The sequence below is a fragment of the Ursus americanus genome, chromosome 13 (assembly GCF_024610735.1).
Source record: "Ursus americanus isolate L20-20 chromosome 13, mUrsAme1.1.p, whole genome shotgun sequence".
NCBI classification, from domain to species: domain Eukaryota; kingdom Metazoa; phylum Chordata; class Mammalia; order Carnivora; family Ursidae; genus Ursus; species Ursus americanus.
In genome coordinates, this window is record NC_142139.1 from 11,783,294 (window position 1) to 11,806,345 (window position 23,052).

General features: G+C 38.3%; 1 protein-coding gene across 1 annotated transcript; it reads right to left on the minus strand.

Annotated features, from left to right (window-relative positions):
- Positions 1–2,780: 2,780 nt before the first annotated feature.
- Positions 2,781–4,785, minus strand: TRAM1L1 (translocation associated membrane protein 1 like 1). The gene has a single exon (XM_045799088.2). It carries the CDS (start codon positions 4,636–4,638, stop codon positions 3,526–3,528), a length of 1,113 nt encoding a protein of 370 aa, XP_045655044.1. The 5' UTR covers positions 4,639–4,785; the 3' UTR covers positions 2,781–3,525.
- Positions 4,786–23,052: the final 18,267 nt, after the last annotated feature.

Sequence of the window (23,052 nt, forward strand, 5' to 3'; positions counted from 1 at the left end):
ATTTAGAAGGTAAAATTTAGAAAGTCATATGATTGTATAATCAGGAGGAAAATTCCAATTTAATATTTAGAAGTGTGTGATTTTTTTTTGTATGATGGATTTATAATTTTTCTACATAATTGATGGGAATTTGCAGGTACTACTGTGTTTTATTCATTGTGGATAGTTCCTCCCAGGATATAGGTTTGATTGAAAGGTGACAGTGGAAAAAAAAAACCAAAATTCCTCTATTTCCAAAGAAATCCAGATGGAATTGTGTGAATTCACTGGTAATCTGATCTGTCATTAAACCTCAATTACCTCCATATACTCACTCATACTGTCTATCCTCTTCTGCCATGCCAGGCACCCTTCTGTCTGCAGATTACAAGAGTCTGGGCTCCAGGGAGGCATTCTCTGCCATAATAAAAGTACCCGAGTCCCAGCCTACTCTGCAGGCCATATTCTCAAGCATGCTTTCCCCTGTGAGAACTTCTTCTCAGGAACTACTCCCATATGTCATTTCCAGTATAAAGCATCAGTGGTAAGTCTTTTATTACTTTACTAAACTATTCTCATTTAGTCTGATTAAGTGAGAACTTAAAATTTTACCTTTGTTTTTCCAAATTAAAATAACACCAGAATACATCCTGTCTTCAAGAAATCTTTAAATTATTAATGTTGCAAGTAATCTTCTTGAATCTATTCCAGCTTAATACATTATTGGCTATATGTATTTACTCTACAGATAAACAAATAATGATGAGAGATAAATGAGAAAATATTTGCAAGTTTATTTTTTTATTGAAATGAAAGGGAGAATTATACTGATTACCAGAAAATAATAAGGCCTAAAACTTGCTTGTCTTTTATGAGATATGTAGGTTGAAAAACACATTTACACTATTTAAGAAAAATGTGATACACTTTAAGTGCTAGAGTAATTTTTTTTTTTAAAGAAAATTTACTTTGAACCCATCCTAGGAAATCTATTCCTATAGACTTATTTAAGGAATAAAGTTTGGCAATCATTGCAGCCAATAAATCAGAGCAGAATCTTTAAATTCAAATATTAGACATACCTCTATGACTTTTGCAACTTTGGTGATTAACATTATTTGAGTTTTCATAGGGCTAACGAATGCCTACTTTAATAACACTTTGAGTAATCATAATGGGAATTTTGTTTCCATGTGGTCCGTTTTTAACAGAAACCAAATTATTGTACTAAGATCTATTATAGCATGTTTTTTTTTTTGAGTGTAATATTAAAGAGGGACTTGGTTTGTATTGCTGAATGTCATTTGTAGCATTGCTTTCATAATTTATTTGGCTTACATTTATATTCTGGCAACTCTTACTGAATTTTTATGAATAATTGAAACGTATACAGCATCCTTCCCCCTTTCCCTTTCAATAACCTTGCTACCTTTCATGAACCCGTATTTTACAAGAAATATACTTTGCCTTTTTCCACAGGTGAAACATACAATCTAACTTAACCAATCGATCCAGTATACCCCTCTATCAAATGAGTTCACTAAAGGTAACTCTCAGTATTCTGAATTCTAGAAATCTTGTTTTCACTCTTCTTCTCTACCATGTAGTGTGTAGGTATAAAGTCTAGAACAGCTATAATGATTTGCTACCAAGCAGAAAGTTAATCTGAGAGGGACAAAGCAGAGAAAATCCCAGGGAAATCCACCTAGGCCCTAATCCTATTTAATGTTAAACTCAGTTTAACTCTTGGCATTGTCACATGAGATAGTGATTTTCTTGTAATGACTTACCAGTTTGTGTGGGGCCTGCCTTTACTTTCACATGGGTAAGAAACTTGTTACCAGGAGTGGGATTACAAATTAACAGGCTAGAATTCTTTAAAATGAGGGAAGTGAGAAAGACCATTCTCGTACAGGAGAAATTGAAAATCTTTTACAATTGCACAATGGTTGGTTAAAGTGGAGTTATTGTAACTGGGGCCTCAGGGCATGTGCTACCAACAAGACAGCCTTAGGCAACTGAAGGGGGAAAACTAGGATAATGGATTCTATAGTTTAAAAAGAAACAATCTTGCTTTGTTGTGCACTTCTCAAACCAAACAGAAAAGAAAGCTCCGCCAAGAGTGGCTCTTCTGTCTTTAGTCTGCAATACAAGTACACTAAATTTAATTTTCAAGGACCCCCATGACTGGAAACGCGGAACTACCCACAACAAACCAAAGAGAAGGCTATCAAAAGCAGAGACAAGAGACACAGTAGGAGAAAACAGAGGATGGCAAATATATGGCCTTATTCTAGCATACTTTTCAACCACTGTCTCCTGAAAAAAGTATAAACATTCACATTATGGAAATGGAATCAAAATGAAGGTTGAGAAAAGGAGATAAAACATACTCACCCACTACAGCCCATTCTTTCTATTTGCTTCAATAAAGATACTATCTATATACCTATATATCCACATACACTTTAGTATACACACATATCCAAAACAGGGCTCATACAGATGAAAGTTTCCCAATTAAAGATGGAAGAAGCACTATAATTATAACAGTATTTTTGACAGGCCTTTCATAAAATTATCCAACCGATTTTCAAATTACTTAAGGTTAGCGTCTTAAAGTGTTTTTCGTGTGTAAATAGCTGACATTCTTTTTATAGATATAAATCAAGTAAGCATTGTTTTTCAAAATGATTTTCAGGTTAAACAATATTTTTCCAAGATGCTGTGGATACCAAACTTATAACAAGCCTCATTAAGAATAATTTTTAATAAACATAGCAAAAAAGACTAAGTCTGATTTCCTTTTACGGTAAGTATTTAATTTTTTTTTTGATTTCTAGTTTACAAGTGTTTAAAATGGACAAGAATGATTTTACCTCTTCAGTAACACTTTTATATTAATTCATGATATTTTGATTCAATATATGGTAATAAATCTCCACACATTACCCATTAGTATTTTTTTTTAAATGGGGATGTAATATTAACAACCACTACCTATAAAACACATCATTATTTTGGTGCTTTTACAAATCTTTTCTCCAGTTGTAAGTTCTAAAAAAAAATAAACAAAAATTTAAAAATTCTAAGAATTAGAGAATACTGAAAACATAATGAAGTTGAATCCCACCTTTATAATATTTCCATTTTATCCTAAAAGAGAACATTAAAAAATGTGACAGTGCTATATCAGACCACCTTGCTAATGTTATAAAAGATTGGCAGGAGCAAGAAACTGTCACTGATCTGCAGAATTTTTTAGTTATATCTACAAATAATTAGGAAAACGTTCAAAAGTAACAAAACAAAATATGGTGGTGTTCCCTGAACCATTTGATGATGCTTAGTCTATATCAATTTTTTCCATTCATAATAATCCTCCTCCCCTCAAATGCCTTTAAAAAATATATTACACAGTACAATAACAGAAATCAAAGACAGCACAAACTATTTTCAAGAACAGAAAAATCTGTAGCACACAAAGATATCTTATAGTAAAGAGCAGACTTCTTTGGGGACAGTAATCAATTAGCTTGTAATTCATTATGAAGATTTCTCTTTCCTTTTATGGGGAGAGTCTACTCTATTCGAAGTTGCCACACCATTTTCTGTTCCTTTTTTAGAAGACCTCCCTTTAGTCCGTTTCTTCTTCACACTTGGGGCCTGAAGAGTAGTGTCTTCTTCCATCCACCTCTGAAGCTGGACATTAAATAAATTCCATGTTATGTATGCTTGGATGGTGCAACTGGATGACAGAACAGCAATTTTAGCGGCCAACACGTTTACATTTCCAGTAACGGCATCCGAATTCCGATTCTGCCCCCCGGCCAGGTGAAAGCCAACAGTCACTACAGAAACAATTAAAGTCACAAGTCGACCCAAAATAAACACGATTGCCCACAGAGAAAACTCTTTCTGATACTTTTCATCACTAAAATAAAACAGGTCACAAATGTGGGAAAGTAATTCAACAAAGTAGTGCATCATCAAAAGAACAAGTCCCAGATGATTCAAGTACAAGAGGTAAGCTCCAGTAATGTGAAAGAGGTGGAGACCAATGTAGACAAGTTGACGGGGGATATCTTGCTTTTTGGTTCTCTGGAAATAGAGTTCAGGAAAGGCATGAAACCAGTAAGCCAACTGTGATATGTAGAAAAACTTCATTTGAAATGTCATCATATTATGGGGATGAGCCCTCCATAGGAGAGTTGGGTCTGACAAACAGTTTTCAGAAATTAAAATGAATGTGCCCCAAATACAAGAAACAAGGTAGAATACACTAAACTGGCCAGATTCATTAAATTTGCTTTGTTTCGCTTTGGGGAACTGCATTCGCCTGTTAATTTTATCCAACACATACTCCTGAATCGTGGCGTGAATGATGATTGCCACTAGCATGTAGAAGAAAACCGTGGCCAAATCTTTGATGCCATAATAGTAAAGGAACTTTGATTCTGTGGCTCGTTCTTCTGCTGCAGGAAAGGTAACACTGTGCTGAAGAGTAATAAAAACGATAGATGCTTCTGCTGTTCCCTCGAACATAAGCCCCAGCACGAAGAACATCCCCACACAGGCGACGAGGTCCGCATGATTCTGCAGGATGAATTCGTGGCTCAGGACTGGGGGGTTCTTGGTGCTCTTCTTACGGAACGCCATGGTAGCGCTTCCCAGATACTCACCGACGAGCCGCAGCTGCCTCCCCCTGGCTGCTCCTCACAGCGCCGCCGCTGCCGCAGCTCCGGGGGCTTCGCTTCCCATCCCCGAGCCAGTCCCGGGTCGCGGCGGCCGCCCAGAAAAAAATAAATCAAAGGCAAGGGCCGAGCAGGACTGAGCATGCGCACCAGGGGGACAGAGGAGGCAGGGAAGGAAATCGAGTGCCGCGCCCCTGCCCGGCGCCAGGCCCGGGGTTGCGAGCGTTGATCTTACACGTTGATCGCCGCCTCTTGAAATCCCCTGGCACCGTCAAGATGCTCCGGAATTATTTTTCAGGGGCATCTTCGTCAGTAATCATGACAAAGCAGGATGGAACTCTGCTTATTCTTCATCAGAATGATCATTAAAACAGCATAATAATAATGATGATGATAGAAGAAAACTCTCATAGGGCTTAGCATTCACCAGGTGTTGTTAGGAGCACTCTGCTTATATTTATAAATGCATCCTTTCTGGAAAACCCAATGAGGTACATATGGGGTGATAATCATTTATTATTTTTTTTTAATTTTAATTTTTTTTACAGGTGAGAAACTGAGGTACAGAGGGGTTACATAAAATGCCCAAGATCACACAGCTGGTGAATGTCGGAAACACGATTTTCATCCAGTCTGGGTCCAGAGCCTGTGCTCTTCACTGTGGTACTGTATTGCCTCTTATTGTAAATCATTCACACGTGGAAATATTTCACTACAGCAACAACAAAGCATTCTAAAAAAAAATAGTTCCCATGTTAGCAATAACAATAATTGTACCATTAATTGTATTTATTATATTTTTAAAGGTTGAGTGGTGGTTAGACGGGGAGAACTATTTGTCCATTCATTGGAAAGTATTTTGGCTTTAAAGCCCAAAACTGATTTTCCTTACTCTAGCAGATAAGAACCTCATGTTTCATTTTTATGATTGTTAAGCATATAAATTTGCTAAAATACACATATTGAAAAACAACTTCTTTTGTAAATGCTAATGCCTTGCTCTATTTGAATTTCATGTCAGTCTTCAAATTTCTCTTTGGATTCAGAGCAATTTTCTTGTTTCTTCTGGGTCCCATGAGCTCATAATCATTACTGATAGTTAAAGTTTGAAGTTTGGAATACACATTTCAAAAGAAAAGTGCCACATGATTTAAAGAATAAAGCGCAGATTAAATTTAGAATGGCCAATTGCTTTTTATTACTGTTTCTCCGCATGCTGTGTGCTAACAAAAGATGCAGTCCAACTGGTGTAATTACTTTTTTTTTTTAAAGATTTTATTTATTTATTCGACAGAGATAGAGAGAGCCAGCGAGAGAGGGAACACAAGCAGGGGGAGTGGGAGAGGAAGAAGCAGGCTCATAGCTGAAGAGCCTGATGTGGGGCTCGACCCCATAACGCCGGGATCACGCCCTGAGCCGAAGGCAGACGCTTAACCGCTGTGCCACCCAGGTGCCCCTGGTGTAATTACTTTTAAGATATTGAACAAAATACTCTGATCAATGTGTGCCTGCATTTCCTAGGACAGCCAAACAATTGCATATGGAATTTGCTGGGGACAGTGTTCCTGAGTTAGGGAAAGTATTACATATTTTACCATAGTAAGACTTCTCTCTGGTTTTCCTGTTACTCAGCTGTTGGCGCTGACAGCTCAATTAGGAGTGCTATTTGGGGTTAACTAAATCAGTGAAGAATTACAAATAGAGGTGCAAAAATTAGGGCATGAAGAAGTGAAAAAAAAATCAAACTTGTTAAAAGTAGTCAGGGTGGAAACAGTCAAAGAGAAGAGAGCAGTGCCTTGTGGGAATTATCAAGAGTTTATTCAGGAAAATACATAGCTACCTTTTTGAAACTAATCATTTTAAGTGGAGAATTTATCAGTCTTTCTATAGGAATACACAAGGGCTGTGATCATTTTGTGGCATACTAACTAAATATAAAACGCACTTTGCAATTTCTGAGCTGAAAGTCTGTTTATATTTCTGTTTGGCCTTATTTTATTTTTAAAGATTTTATTTTATTTATGTGACAGAGACAGCCAGCGAGAGAGGGAACACAAGCAGGGGGAGTGGGAGAGGAAGAAGCAGGCTCCCAGCAGAGGAGCCAGATGTGGGACTGGATTCCGGAATGCCGGGATCACGCCCTGATCGGAAGGCAGACGCTTAAGGACTGCGCCAGCCAGGTGCCCCTGGCCTTATTTTTGGACAGGCTTTCCAACTCTACCTATGCAAATGTGATAGATGTCACCCTCAAAAAAGGCCTGTATCAAAGTAAAGAGCACAAAGGCTTATGCAGAGATGTGAAATGTTATTTTATTACTAAGAGGGAGAAATACCGTTATGAGTTAGTCTAAAATTGTCTCTTAACTTTAAAATATCTTTTCCCCCTCCTGCTCTTTCCTTGGTTTTTAAGTAGAGAAACTTCTTTAGCCATGTATCTTTCCTTTCTTTGAGTTTGTAACACCAAATGGTATTCCGTAGTGTAAATTTTCAATTTAAGCTTTACATTAAATATAGTCCAAGGGCAGGGCTTGAGTTTTAGATTTCACATAATGTCTTTATAAAAATATTAAAATGTCAGACTTCTGAAATTATTGGGATCTTTAAGGGTATTGTAGTAATATATAACATGATGTTTGTTTCTGGTAGTTTTATTGGCACTTTTATTTGACAAAGAATGAAGTGTATGTAACAATAGTTTCAAAAATTTTGGTATCAGTCTATTGGTTATAGAATTTCATGTATTTGGGGAGTGGGTATTCGTCCTTTATGCACAGCCCTGTGCCTATGGTAGATAATTATTAAATTCAAATGGAGACTTCTGCTTTCAGTCATGAGGGAATAACTGATTGAACTTACACTCCTACTGTAAATAATTGGCAAACTGGACAAATTATATGAAATAACTCATTTTCATATATTGCAAACATAAAGCTATAATCACTGACAGAAAGGAGACAAGTGAGGTAAGCCCCACAATTGCCCTGATTTTCTGCCTGGAAGCATTTTCCAGTCCACTGTGCCGGTATCACAAGACCCCAAGGCCTGACTTTTACTGCCCACCTGTTTGCACTCACCAACCTTTGTCCCATATTTTTCCTTAAGCTCTTCTTTCCATGCTATCTCTTAACTCAGGCAAATGGAAACAAACCATCCCTCCAGTGATAGCAACTGCCCTGACAGCACCTCCAGTCAGCCCAGACCACCAGACCAGTTTGAGTGTCATCCCCCACTTGTGCCTGGGCACATGGACCATGCAGTGACCTCCAGAATAATCAACAACTACCTTTACCTCATTATAATACTAAAATCTCTCACCCAAGGAGGAGCACAAGCCTCATTTACATAACATACAAGGTATGTATAGGCATGTTCGACATCTGAGGACAAGGCTTCCTTATCTAAATATTCATCCCATCCACCTCTATTCAGGGAGTCGCAGCTTTGGAAGCCATTCCCTTGATCTCCTTATTTGTTGCAAATAAAAGTTTTGTGAGACAACTCAACCTGGTGCAGTTTCTGACTCACCAAGGAGCAAACTCACATTGGTTTGTTACACAGGGAGGGGAAACCTAAGAAGAGCCTGGAAACCTTGCTGAATTGAAGAGAGACAGGAGTTAGGAGATGCTATGCCACTGTTATTCGCTAGGCATAATAACTGCAGAGAAAGGTGATTAACATGGTTCATAAATTTGCAGAAGTGTTCTCTAGACACTGGCTAAAATACATGAGGCCAACCAAAGAATGATGGAGGAAATGTAAAAGTTTCCAAGAATCCCAACAGGACTAAGAGACTTTGAAGTTTGGAACAGTTAGTAATTAGAATTCTCTGGGACTACTCATGAAACTCTATTTTCAGTAGAGACCCAAGAAAAGTAAGGCTAAACTTGCCCTAGGGAAAAGCTAATTCACATTTGTCCACATAAAGTTTTCAAGAAGTCTTGAAAGGATCAGAATGCCCTGCGAGGAACTTTACTGTCTGCCAGAAAAATCCAGCCCTCACCAATGTGAAATTCACATTGTCTAGCATCTAATAAAAATTATGAGACAAAGGCTGGGTTCAGCTGGAACTATTTATCAGAATGCCTATATGTGGCCTCTCCACGTGATACGGTCATAGAGCAGTGGCTTTAGGCCCTAAGAATGAGTTTTCTTCTGAAACAGCAGAAATTTTATGGCCCTTTGTAACCTAGCATTGGAAGTTATGCCCTATCACTTTTCTGGTCAAGTGGGCACAAAACATTCAGGCTCAAGATGGGGCAGGTATAAAGGGAGGGTGGGGAGCATAGACATCCCTCCATAAGAAGTGTACCACACTATTTGTAGGTAATTTTTAGGTAGACACAGTCTTTCCTTTGATAACAAGCGTTTCCTTTCACATGAAATATACACTGTTTCTTCCAGATGCAAACAAAAGTCTCACCCCAAAAGAGCAACAGTCTCAAGTTTATTGGGTAGGAACTTAAAAGCTAAATTAGATCCAGGCACTGAAGGGCTCCTTGGGCTCTTCCCTTTGTTGCATCTATTCTTGATCTGAAGACATGTGAACTCAAGAAAGAAGGTTTCCCAACTCCCATAAACCAAAGGCATAGGAAAAATGCAATAATCACTTCCATTCAAGAAATGGGCAAGTGGGATGCACACTACATTCAACGGTCAAGAGTAATTATGAGATCTGTCCCTAAATTTCCTAAATCTTTGACATGAACCCAGTCTTCCTCCCTGGGAAGTGGTGGAAGATTATATATATTTGTATATATATGTCTGCCCTTTAAAAACATAGATCTCAAGTCGATTTTTTGTTAGTTTGCATATTTTAAAAGATAAAAGACCCTGGAAGCTAAATAATGTTAATTTGTTCATGTTAATTTTTGTCTTTGTGATGTAATTTTCGATTATACTGTTAATTACAGAATATCAACTATACTATGATACTTTAAAGATTTAACATTCCATCAACAATTCTTCAATAGAACCAAGAGAGGAATGGAAGGATCAGTGTGAGTAACCATTACAGAGAATTGCCACATATCAGGCAAAGTATCTTTTAAAATGCTACATTCATTTTGTTATGAGAAACATTTGATTAAAAAGTAGAAAGCCCCACTATAACTTAGGTACTATATCTTAAATCAATGCGAATAATTAGTTCTTTTCATTAGGTATGCAATATAACATTTTTATGTCAGTATAACTTATCACTTACATAAATAGCTTAGCTAAAAGCATCTTTTAAATTACTTATGTGTCCTTTTGAAATGTAATTTTCCAGAAGAGATTAACTGATATTGACTGTGAACTCTGATAATATATGAAGTACATTAGGAACTTTATGATATAGACATTGTCCACACCTCAGTCTGTCAAGCATCTGACTCTTGATTTCAGCTCAGGTCATGATCTCAGGGTACTGAGATCAAGCCCCACGTAGGTCTCCGTGCTGGACATGGAGCCTGCTTAAGATTCTCTCTCTTCCCCCCCAGGCCCACCCTGTGCTCTCTCTCTCTCTCTCTCAAACAAATAAAAAAATAAATAAAATATATAATATAGATAATGCCTCATCTTTTAGTATTTTTCTATCTCACAATGAAAAAAAATATTTTTATACCTCTATAGTATACACCTTCTAATCATAAAAATTTGGATAACTCGAGTAAATGAAACAAACATTGAAATGCTAGAGTTCAATAGCATTTAAAGAAGAAAAATGCTGGAAAAGAACTGCTTCAAAAAATCAGACTCAAGTCAGTTTAAATCAATGTTTGTAATTAGCATAATAAATAGTCATAATTAACTGAGATCACCAAATTCTTAGCTACATTAAGCAAAACATAATACAGTTTAGCTTGTGCGTGAAATTACAGTCTCCTGAGATTTGACTGATTCAGTCTCAAGTAATTCAATTAAAGTGATTTTTATTATATTTAAGTCATTTTTATAACTGATAACACATGTGAAAACACAGGCTTTAAAAAAAACACATTCTGGAATATGATTGAATATTGAACAGTTAAGGAAAAACCTCAACATAGCATTTCTAAATTCTAAAATGTCTTTTTGCAAGTGTATTTATTAGTTACCTAGAAAGTAAAAATAATACAAAGCTTTGTCTAAGGATAAACTGAAATAGGTTAATAAGAGCAATCTCTCATCAAATAGAATAATTGATAAAAATTAAAATCAATATGTAGTAATATGTTTTGTCAAGTGCCACCTTCATTGAGCAAAATAACTTTGAACTCACCTTAATGGAGCTTACAGGGAGATTTAGAGGTCACAAACATTATATATATAATTTGCAGATAGCTAGTGAAAAACTGCTAGGCAGAGAAAATGGATAAGACAGTGAAGCAGAATGCTGACAGCTACTCTAGATAGGGTGGGCAGAGGGCAGGGAAAATCTCTTTGACTAGGATGCATTTGCATAGAGATTTGCATGAAGTTAGAGAAAACCACACATGTATCTGGAGGAGAATGTCCTATGACATAGCAAGTCCAAATGTTTTGAGACAAATGCAAGAATGATTTTTCCGTGAACAGCAGAGGCCAGAATGACAAGAGTGGAGTGAGAAGGATGACAGAAGGGAAAGGGATCAGTAGGGGGCATACCATGTATTGTCTTATAGACCACGGTAAGGACTTTGGAATTTGGTCTAAGATTGATAGGAAGACTATTTGAGCATTGTTTTAAAGGGACACTTTGGCTTCTACATGAAACAACTATTTGTGGAAGGGACAAAAGTACAAAGAAGTCACTGCAATTTGTAAACATTATAATTGAACTAGTGTATTTCATGACATTTTTTCTTCTCCTTTTTTCAATGCTTAAATTTGGATGCTGCCTATGAAGTAATTAAATTGATGAGGGATATTCCTGTGATCTTAGTTTTCTTATGATCCAAAATTTTTTAACTCATTTGTTTATTTAATGCATACGATATGGAATATAATAGAAAACCCACCTTACAGGATTTCCTACATTTAGAAAACAATGCTGCTATTATTATATCTATGTTTTTGGTAGGAATGTTCAATTGACCTGTAGGCATTTGCTAGATAACTTCTTCAAAAAATCTACTTAGTCCTGATAGAGTCAATCTCTCTCCAATGATTTCTACAGGGTTCCAAAATTTCTTCACTCTCTAGGGGTTTGTATTTAAAATGAACTCAAAAGTTAAAGTGACATGAAAAATAAATAATCATTTTAGCATTATTGTTGCAATTCTATTTTGATGCTAATATAGATGGAAAATTCCATAGTCTCTTAACTGTTTTATAAACTTTCTGACTAATCAAACTTCAATAAGCCAACCACCCATGCAGATAAACATTGTTTTAATACTCATTGTAAATGCCATTACTTTCTATTTCTGCAGGAAAGAAATGATTCTTAGAGGGGCATCTAGTGGGCTCCCTGCTCAGCTAGGAGCCTGCTTCTCCCTCTCTCTCTGCTGCTGCCACCCAACCCCCCACACCTGCTTGTGCGCATGTGCATTCTCTCTCTTTCTCAAGTAAATAAATAAAATCTTTTATAAATTGGGAAGGGTATGTGTTGTGGTGAGCGCTGTGTATTGTGTAAGACTGATGAATCACAGACCTGTACCCCCAAAACAAATAATACATTATATGTTAATTATATATGTGTGTGTGTGTATATGTGTGTGTGTGTGTATAATGATAGGCACCATCAAAAAATAAAAATAAAAATAAATAAAATAAAATAAAAAATGACATACTTAGTGGAATTGAGTAATATGAAGAAAACAAAAATGGAGAGAGACATGGAATGTGGGGCTTTCTTCTCAGCAGGGGAGCCTGCTTCTCCCTCTCCCTCAGCCTGCCACTCCCCCTGCTTGTGCTCTGTCAAATAAATAAATAAAAATCTGAAAGAAAGAAAGAAAGAAAGAAAGAAAGAAAGAAAGAAAGAAAGAAAAGAAAGAAGAAAGAAAGAAGAAAGAGAGAGAGAGAAAGAATTCTTAGAGTTAAAGCATTGACAGATTCTCCTTCAGATTTTATGATGTTGATCTAAGGGTCATAAAATACTAGAGTAATTGAAGAATTTTTCTGAGGTGCCTATCCTTTGAAGTTTTATTTTTTGTTTGTTTTGTTTTTTACTTCTATTTATATTGTAATCCTTTAAACTATGCTTCAAAATATATGCTGAAAGAGACTAATATTCCTTTATGTATAGTTAATTTATATGATTAACTTAGATATGCTAAGTCTGGTAATAAAGCATTTATTCTTACTTAGTTATTTCAATGTGAACAATGGTTTTTAGGAATATCCAAAAATTATAATTGCTCAAACGGTATTAGGAAATTTTAAACAGATTGGCATACTGTCTTTCCTCTTGACGAGGACTTTTTCATTCAGTGAGAGTCTTATTGCCAACTCTTTCATTCTTCTGTTTAATGTTCATGGACTGTTACTGAATTTCCCCATCTAAAAACTGTGCTATCTGATGTAATAAAACTCTTTTAGAAAAAGCTTTCTCATGCAAATGACCCAATACTTGTAAACTTAAATATGGATTATTAATGAGCTTGATTGGAAAAAACAAAAAAGTATTTAAATTTATATATTCTGAAGTTTTTAGAGTTCATTAAGTCATGATATAAAATTGAATCCTGTCACCAGAACAGTATGGCAAATTCGATTGTACCTGATCTCTCCACAAAAAATTCTCCTATTTCCCCAAGATTTAGATTTCCTAGTTTCATGTGCTTATTCTCTCCAATGAATGTGCAAGCAGTTAATGACCTAGCATAACTCTCTCCAGCTGAGCTTTAGGGAAGCATTGGTGCATTTGCTTCTATATAGATAGAAGGGAATGGGAGTCATCATTTATTGAGAGATTACTCTGGCCTCCTACTCTGCTCAGTTCTTTATATATGGTAGAATTCATTTAATTCCCAACAATTCTTTAAAGTAGGTACCATTTCCTCCACTTTAAAAATGAGGAAACTGAAGCTCCTAGGGGATCACAAATTGCCAGAGTGAAAGACTATGTAGCAAAGCAGGAACCCAACTTGGACAGTCTAACTCAGGATGGACCGCCACTAACTCTACAAAAAGGACACCACGTGAGAGAGGACAGGTGATGGGCATTAATGTTTGAGGTTATTTGGGGTTAAATGACTTCAGGGTTACGGGGAGAGGGGAAAGACACTCATGTCTCCTACATCACCGGGAGCCCAAGCCAAACTATGGGCAGACGTGGATCTTCCCTGTGACATCGTCTGTGCTGTGTGAACATGAAGACAGAGCTGGAAGCAGAGCAGAAGGGGGAGGAAGCTGATCTCCCCTGGCCTCTGGCATCCAGATGGGTGGGGGCCGAGCTCCGGGAGAACTTGCACAGTGTGACTGTGGCAGCTGCCCAGGCTATCACCGCTCACTGACCACGGCAGATGCAGCCCCAGTTTGGGGCATTCTGAGCACGTAGCTCACAGTGGTGGCCCCTCCAACTTCCCACAAGCCCCTACTTGCCCCTGCAAAACACATCTAGTAATTTTTAACTATTGACAACAGCAGGAACATGTAGTTTTCATTTACTTATACAATTTAAGAATAAGCGTATGATTTATGGACTATATTAATCTGGTTTGCCTTGAGGTATCCTATATTTACACAAATCGAGTATGTTTCAAGTCATTTTTAATTAATGAATACTGTGTATTATGAACATTTTTACAGTCAAAGCCTTGAATATCTTACATGCTAAAACGCCTTAACTTTTAGAAATTATAGAAAAAATTCTAAAAGAGCAAATAATCATGGGACCAAACTGCAATTCGACAGTGACTAAGATGGAGTCAGTGATGAGAGAGAATGATTGGAAATGACAGGTGCAAAATACCATAGTAATAAACAACACAGAAATTGTGTGAGCATTGCAATAAGCCTGCATAACATTATCTCTTGAATACTGATCTGTAAGGTGGGGGAAATGCTTTCCATATTCGAAAGTGATGTTTCCCTTTATGTTTAAGCTTTTGAATGACTAGCAATAATTTTTGGAATAGATTATTGACAGACTTTATACTCCATCAAAAGCAACAACTGTATCAAATCATAGTTTTACTAATCTTGGTATCCCCATCGCATTGAAAAGTGCCTGGCACTAAGTCCTTAGTACACCTTGTTGAGTAAATGATTTAGAAACTGATAACTTAAGTGATGTATCTGAGGAAAATGAGATTTACAATTGTCTTTACAATGAAATATGTGAATAAATGAAACTGATTGGCATTGTATTAATTGCCAAAACTGGCAAAAACAGAACAAACCAGACTCAGTATCATTACAGTAGCACTGTTATACATTGGCTGGAATATTTGAAAGAAGGTCTTACGATCAAAACCTTCACTTAATTTATGAATCTTCTCCATAGCTCCTATTGTAAGCAGTGAGTATTGTTGGGTTACTTCCCCGTGGGAGAAATCATCCCTTTAGTAGCAGCTCATTACATTTCAAATAGTTTTCATAATTTTGAAGTTTCCTCACACTGTATCAAAATTGCCCTGCTAAATTTTACATTCTCTTAGGCATTTTAATTTTTTTAAAGATTTTATTTATTTGTCAGAGAGAGAGCGAGTGCACAAGCAGAGGGAGCAGCAGGCAGAGGGAGAAGCAGGCTCCCTCCTGAGCAGGCAACCCAATGCAGGGCTCAATCCCAGGACCCTGATATCAGGACCTGAGATAAAGGCAGATGTTTAACCTACTGAACCACCCAGGTGTCCCTCAGGCATTTTAGCACATGTTAAAATATATGTATATATATGTGTGTGTGTGTGTGTGTGTGTGTGTGTGTGTGTGTTATTAAGAATGGAATTTGAATCTTCTGAATTCTGCTTAGCTGTAATATTATAAAATAAGCTTTTCTCTATAACTTTTAAAAACACACTCTTAATGATGGGAAAATAACCTATAACATGAATTCATAATTCCCATATTATTTAATGTTTGTTTTCATACTTTCCCATTATGATAAGCAGTAGTGAAAACCAATGTATAAAGTTTTTCCATCTGAATTATTTTTAAATGTTTATAAAATATTTTGAACACACAAATAAGGATAGAGAATATAATATGAAGAATTTTTATACTCCCAGTGTACAAATTAATTTTTTAACATTTTTATATATTTGTGATTTTTTTTAAGGAGCTATGACATTATGAACTCAGTTTAAAACCTTTCTAGGGGTGCCTGGGTGGCTCAATCCGTTAGGTGTCTGCCTTCTGCTCAGGTCGTGATTCAAAGATGCCCAAATTCCAAGGTCCTGGGATTGAGCCTTGAGTCAGGCTCCCTGCTCAGAGTGAAGCCTGATTCTCCCTCTCCCTCTGCCCCTCCTGTCAGCTCCTGTTCTCTCCCTCTCTCACTCTGCTCTCTCTCTCTCAAATAAATAAAATCTAAATAAATAAATAGATGAATAACTAAACCCTTTCTACTGTAATCGATGAATAGTACTTTCTATCTTTTAAGTGTTATATACAACATCCTAGTATATATTATTGCACAATTTAATTTTCATTTACTCAATATTCATTTATAGAAATAAACATTTCCAACCACTTCTCATTTTTAACTACTAAATGGACTGTGAATGAGAAGAAACCATTCCTCTCAGAAGATTACAGCACTCAGGCAGGGAGGAGCAAATGAGGACATGGCAGCAGATTCCAGCCTCCAGCTCTCCTTGCTGGCTACTAGTCCCACTGACCAGTGGAATTTCCCTAAACATGCTACTCCAGTTTTCTTAGTGGTGGCAGCTCTACACACCTGTCCTTGAATTCTCCCTTTCTGATCCCTCTTTGACTGTCAGACATGGAAAGCATCTGGAATTTTCCTGCAAACTCCAACCAATTATCTCCCACAGATGCCTCAGCCTATTGTGGTTGGTAAATTTCTCTGATCCTCCAAATCCTTTAAATTACTCAGCTCTTCCTTTCTGCAGTACGTCCTATACATATGTGAGCTCTGATTTTTATTGTAAGTCATCCATTTCTATAAAACATTTGCTCTGTTTTCCTAAGTAAACACCATTTATGGCTGAATATGTATCATCTATAGATGTGCTTTTCTATATTGTGCCATCATAGTTGCTATACATAAGCATAAACCTATGATAAGCCAATTTTTTTTGCAATGAACCCTAAGAAAAAGTCAATTATTAAAATTATAATTCAGATAAATACATTAACATTTATTTTTTACTTTTAGTAAGTCTAAAATTATTGAAAAGCAACACATTTCCAACTTCTTTGTGATTCTTCCTATTATTAGAAGTGTCTTATTCAATGATTTTATGACACTACTTAATATCATTATCTAGCAGAGTACATGTTCATTATATGGACATATAATCACAGATACTAGTCAAACTGCTGATCTGACACGTCATTCAACTCTGCTGAATCACTAAAAAAATAAAATGTCCTTTTTAATTAGAAAGTCCAACAATGGTCTTTTAAAAGATACTGCAACATTGATCATTAAAGAATCCAATATATAGTTTTTAATTGATATATAATTCACCTAATGTAAAATTCACCCTTGTAAAGTGTTCACATCAGCAAATTCTAGTATATTCACAGAGATGTGCAAACATCACCACCAACTAATCTTTCATCCCTGCCCTAAAACATTTCATGCTCACAGTAGTCTCTCATCACTCCCCCTTCTCCACAGCCTCTGGTAACCATCTATTTTTATCCATCTACTTTTTACTTTTATTTTATTTTTAAAAAATTGTTATCCATCTATCTTTAACTATTTTGATCTCTATAGAATTATCTATTCTGAACATTTCATATAAGCGGAATCATTCAAAAATGGCCTTTTGTGTCTAGCTTCTTTCACTAAAACAGCCCACTGTATGTTTAAAGTATTTAGTACTAGAGGGAGTTAAGATGGCGGAGGAGTAGGGGACCCCTTTTTCAGCCGGTCCCCTGAGTCGAGCTGGATAGGTACCAGACCAGCCTATATAACCACGGAATCAGCCTGAGACGCAGGATGATGCATCTGGATCTCTACAAATGAACATCTCCAGCGCTGAGTATTGAGGTACCAAGAGAGGAGCTGTAAACCGTGCACGGATATCGGAAGATAAACGGAAGGGGGAGGGAGCCGCCGCGTTTGGGCGCCGGGAAGCGGCAGCCACCTGCACGGGGGAGCGGGCAGACTCACCGAGGGCACCCGCGAGAGAGCGGACTGAGACCGGTGAGCCGTGAACGCGCGCCACCAGGCATCTCCCGGAACACCGGAATCCCGGTGTGCTCTCGGGATCCAGACTGAGACCGGGAACTCCCGGAGTGCGCGCGGGGCGGCTGGCGGCTGGCGGGCCACCTGCACGGGGGAGCGGGCGGACTCGCGGTCGGCACCCGCGAAACAGCAGGCTGAGACCCTGAACCGGGTGTGCGCGCCACCAGGCTTCTCACGAAACTCCGGAATCGAGGTGTGCTCACCGGGCATAGACTGAGACCGGGAGACCCGGGAGCGCGCGGGGCGGCCGGTGGCTGGCGGCATTAGAAACACAAAGGACAGAGACGTGCTGGCCCTGGAAGTGAGGGCAGGGTCGCCGAGTTGGTGCGCACATCCCGGGACGGCCGCAGGGTTGAGCAGCACCAACAGTAACAGAGTTAAAGTGGCCAGAACATCAGTGGAGAACGGGCCGCAATCCCTCTGTTCTGCGACAATGCAGCCTCTGCTGCTCTGACCCTCAGAAGAGGCATAGCCGGCCGCCAGGGAAAGCCGCCAGAGAACAAAAGCCTGGAAATACCGGCTCAGAGAGTGCCCATCCCCATCCCCCCTCGCAGGGGACACGGAGATTCTAACCAAACAGGGTTGCCTGAGTATTGGCGCGGCAGGCCCCTCCCCCAGAACACAGAAGGCAGGCTGAAAAATCAAGAAGCCCACAACCCGGGCGCCTGGGTGGCGCAGTCATTGAGCGCCTGTCTTCCGCTTAGGGCGTGATCCCGGCGTTCCGGAAAGGAGTCCCTCATCGGGCTCCTCCGCTGGGAGCCTGCTTCTTCCTCTCTCACTCCCCTGCTTCTGTTTCGTTCTTGCTGACTGTCTGTCTCCCTCTCTCAGATAAGTAAATAAATAAAATCTTTAAAGAAGAAGCCCACATCTCTAAGATCCCTATAAAACAAGGGGCACGGCCTGGGACCCAGTCAATAATTTTGGGCTCTGGAAACCCCGCAACCTCTCTTCATCAGAATGACAAGAAGGAGAAGCCCCCCCCCCAGCAAAGAAAAGACAGTGAGTCAGTGGCCTCTGCCACAGAAGTAACGGATATGGATGTAACCAAATTATCAGAAATGGAATTCAGAGTAACAATGGTCAAGATAATGAGTAGACTTGAAAAAAGTATTCAGGAAAATATTACTGAGAATATACAATCCCTAAGGGCGGAAATGAGAGCGAATTTGACAGAAATTAAAAATTCTATGAGCCAAATGCAGGCAAAACTAGAGGCTCTGACGGCCAGGGTCACGGAAGCGGAGGAAAGGGTTAGTGAATTGGAGGATGGGTTAATAGAGGAAAAAATAAAAATAGAAGATGGTCTTAAAAAAATCCACGCCCACGAATGTTGGCTACGGGAGATTACTGACTCAACGAAACGATCCAATGTTAGAATCATCAGCATCCCCGAGGGGGTGGAGAAAAACAGAGGTCTAGAAGAGATATTTGAACAAATTGTAGCTGAAAACTTCCCTAATCTAGCAAGGGAAACAAACATTCGTGTCCAAGAGGCAGAGAGGACCCCTCCCAAGCTCAACCACGACAGACCTACACCACGTCACGTCATAGTACATTTCGCAAATATGAGATCCAAGGAAACAGTATTGAAAGCGGCCAGGGCAAAGAAATTTCTCACGTACCAAGGCAAAGGCATCAGAATTACATCAGACCTGTCTACACAGACCTGGAATGAGAGAAAGGGTTGGGGGAGCATTTTTAAAGCTCTTTCAGAGAAAAACATGCAGCCAAGGATCCTTTATCCAGCAAGGCTGTCATTCAGAATTGATGGAGAAATAAAGACATTTCAGAATCGACAGTCACTAGCCAATTTCGTAACCACGAAACCAGCCCTACAGGAGATATTACGGGGGGTTCTATAAAAGTAAAAAGGCCCCAAGAGTGATACAAAACAGAAAGTCACAGCCAATACAAACAAAGACTTTACTGACAACATGGCAGAATTAAAAGCATATCTCTCAGTACTCAGCCTTAACATTCATGGTTTAAATTCTGGTTTCAAACGCCACAGGGTTGCAGATTGGATAAAAAGAAATGACCCATCCATTTGCTGTCTACAAGAGACTCATTTCGAACCCAAAGATGCATTCAGACTGAGAGTAAGGGGATGGAGTACCATCTTTCACGCAAATGGACCTCAAAAGAAAGCTGGGGTAGCAATTCTCATATCAGATAAATTGGATTTTAAACTACAGACTATAGTTAGAGATGCAGAAGGGCACTATATTATTCTTAAAGGAAGTATTCAACAAGTGGATATGACAATTATAAATATATATGCCCCCAACAGGGGAGCAGCAAGATACACAAGCCAACTCTTAACCAGAATAAAGAGACATATAGATAAAAATACATTAATAGTAGGGGACCTCAACACTCCACTCTCAGAAATAGACAGAACACCCTGGCAAAAACTAAGCAAAGAATCAAAGGCTTTGAATGCCATACTCGACGAGTTGGACCTCTTAGATATATATAGAACACTACACCCCAGAACCAAAGAATACTCATTCTATTCTAATGCCCATGGAACATTTTCAAGAATAGACCATGTTCTGGGACACAAAACAGGTCTCAGCCGATACCAAAAGATTGAAATTATCCTCTGCATATTCTCAGACCACAACGCTCTGAAATTGGAACTCAACCACAAGGAAAAATTTGGAAGAAACTCAAACACTTGGAGACTAAGAACCATCCTGCTCAGGAATGACTCGATAAACCAGGAAATCAAAAATCAAATTAAACAATTTATGGAGACCAATGAGAATGAAAATACAACAGTCCAAAACCTATGGGATACTGCAAAGGCAGTCCTAAGGGGGAAATACATAGCCATCCAAGCCTCACTCAAAAGAATAGAAAAATCTAAAATGCAGTTTTTATATTCTCACCTCAAGAAGCTGGAACAGCAACAGAGGGACAGGCCTAATCCACGCACAAGGAAGCAGTTGACCAAAATTAAAGCTGAAATCAATCAAGCAGAAACCAGAAGTACAGTAGAGCAGATCAACAGGACTAGAAGCTGGTTCTTGGAGAGAATCAATAAAATTGACAGACCACTGGCAAGACTTATCCAAAAGAAAAGAGAAAGGACCCAGATTATTAAAATTATGAATGAAAAAGGAGAGGTCACGACGAACACCATTGAAATTGGAAGGATTATTAGAAATTTTTATCAACAGCTATATGCCAATAAACTAAACAATCTGGAAGAGATGGAATCTTTCCTGGAAACCTATAAACTACCAAGATTGAAAAAGGAAGAAATTGATTTCTTAAACAGGCCAATTAATTATGAAGAAATTGAGTCAGTGATAAACAACCTTCCAAATAACAAAACTCCAGGCCCGGACGGTTTTCCTGGGGAATTCTACCAAACATTCAAAGAAGAAATAATACCTATTCTCCTAAAGCTATTTCAAAAAATAGAAACAGAAGGAAAGCTACCAAACTCATTCTATGAGGCCAATATTACCTTGATCCCCAAACCAGGCAAAGACCCCCTCAAAAAGGAGAATTACAGACCGATTTCCCTAATGAATATGGATGCCAAAATCCTCAACAAGATACTTGCTAATAGAATCCAACAGTTCATTAAAAGGATTATCCACCACGATCAAGTGGGATTCATACCTGGGATGCAAGCGTGGTTCAATATTCACAAATCAATCAGCGTGATACATCATATCAACAAGAAAAGACTCAAGAACCATATGATCCTCTCAATCGATGCTGAAAAAGCATTTGACAAAATACAGCATCCTTTCCTGATTAAAACCCTTCAGAGTGTAGGAATAGAAGGTACATTTCTCAATCTCATAAAAGCCATCTATGAAAAGCCTACTGCAAATATTATTCTCAATGGGGAAAAGCTGGAAGCCTTTCCCCTAAGATCAGGAACACGACAAGGATGCCCACTCTCACCACTATTATTCAACATAGTACTAGAAGTCCTTGCAACAGCAATCAGACAACAAAAAGGGATCAAAGGTATTCAAATCGGCAAAGAAGAAGTCAAAATGTCTCTCTTCGCAGACGACATGATACTCTATATGGAAAACCCAAAAGAAGCCACTCCCAAACTATTAGAAGTTATAGAGCAATTCAGTAACGTGGCGGGATACAAAATCAATGCTCAGAAATCAGTTGCATTTCTGTACACGAATAACGAGAACGAAGAAAGAGAAATCAGGGAATCCATCCCATTTACAATAGCACCAAAAACCATACGTTACCTTGGAATTAACTTAACCAGAGACGTAAAGGACCTTTATTCTAGAAACTATAAATCACTCTTAAAAGACATTGAGGAAGACATAAAAAGATGGAAAGATATTCCATGCTCATGGATCGGAAGAATTAACATAGTTAAAATGTCCATGCTACCCAGAGCAATCTACACTTTCAATGCTATCCCGATCAAAATACCGAGAACGTTTTTCAAAGAACTGGAACAAATAGTCCTTAAATTTGTATGGAACCAGAAAAGACCCCGAATCTCCAAGGAACTGTTGAAAAGGAAAAACAAAGCTGGGGGCATCACAATGCCGGATTTCGAGCTGTACTACAAAGCTGTGATCACAAAGACAGCATGGTACTGGCACAAAAACAGACACATAGACCAATGGAACAGAATAGAGAGCCCAGAAATGGACCCTCAGCTCTTTGGGCAACTAATATTTGATAAAGCAGGAAAAAACATCCGGTGGGAAAAAGACAGTCTCTTCAATAAATGGTGCTGGGAAAATTGGACAGCTACATGCAAAAGAATGAAACTTGACCACTATCTCACACCATACACAAAAATAAACTCCAAATGGATGAAAGACCTCGATGTGAGACAGGAATCCATCAAAATTCTAGAGGAGAACATAGGCAGCAACCTCTACGACATCAGCCAAAGCAACCTTTTTCATGACACATCCCCAAAGGCAAGAGAAACAAAAGATAAAATGAATTTATGGGACTTCATCAAGATTAAAAGCTTCTGCACATCCAAGGAAACAGTCAGAAAAACTAAGAGGCAGCCCACGGAATGGGAGAATATATTTGCAAATGACACTACAGATAAAGGACTGGTATCCAAGATCTACAAAGAACTTCTCAAACTCAATA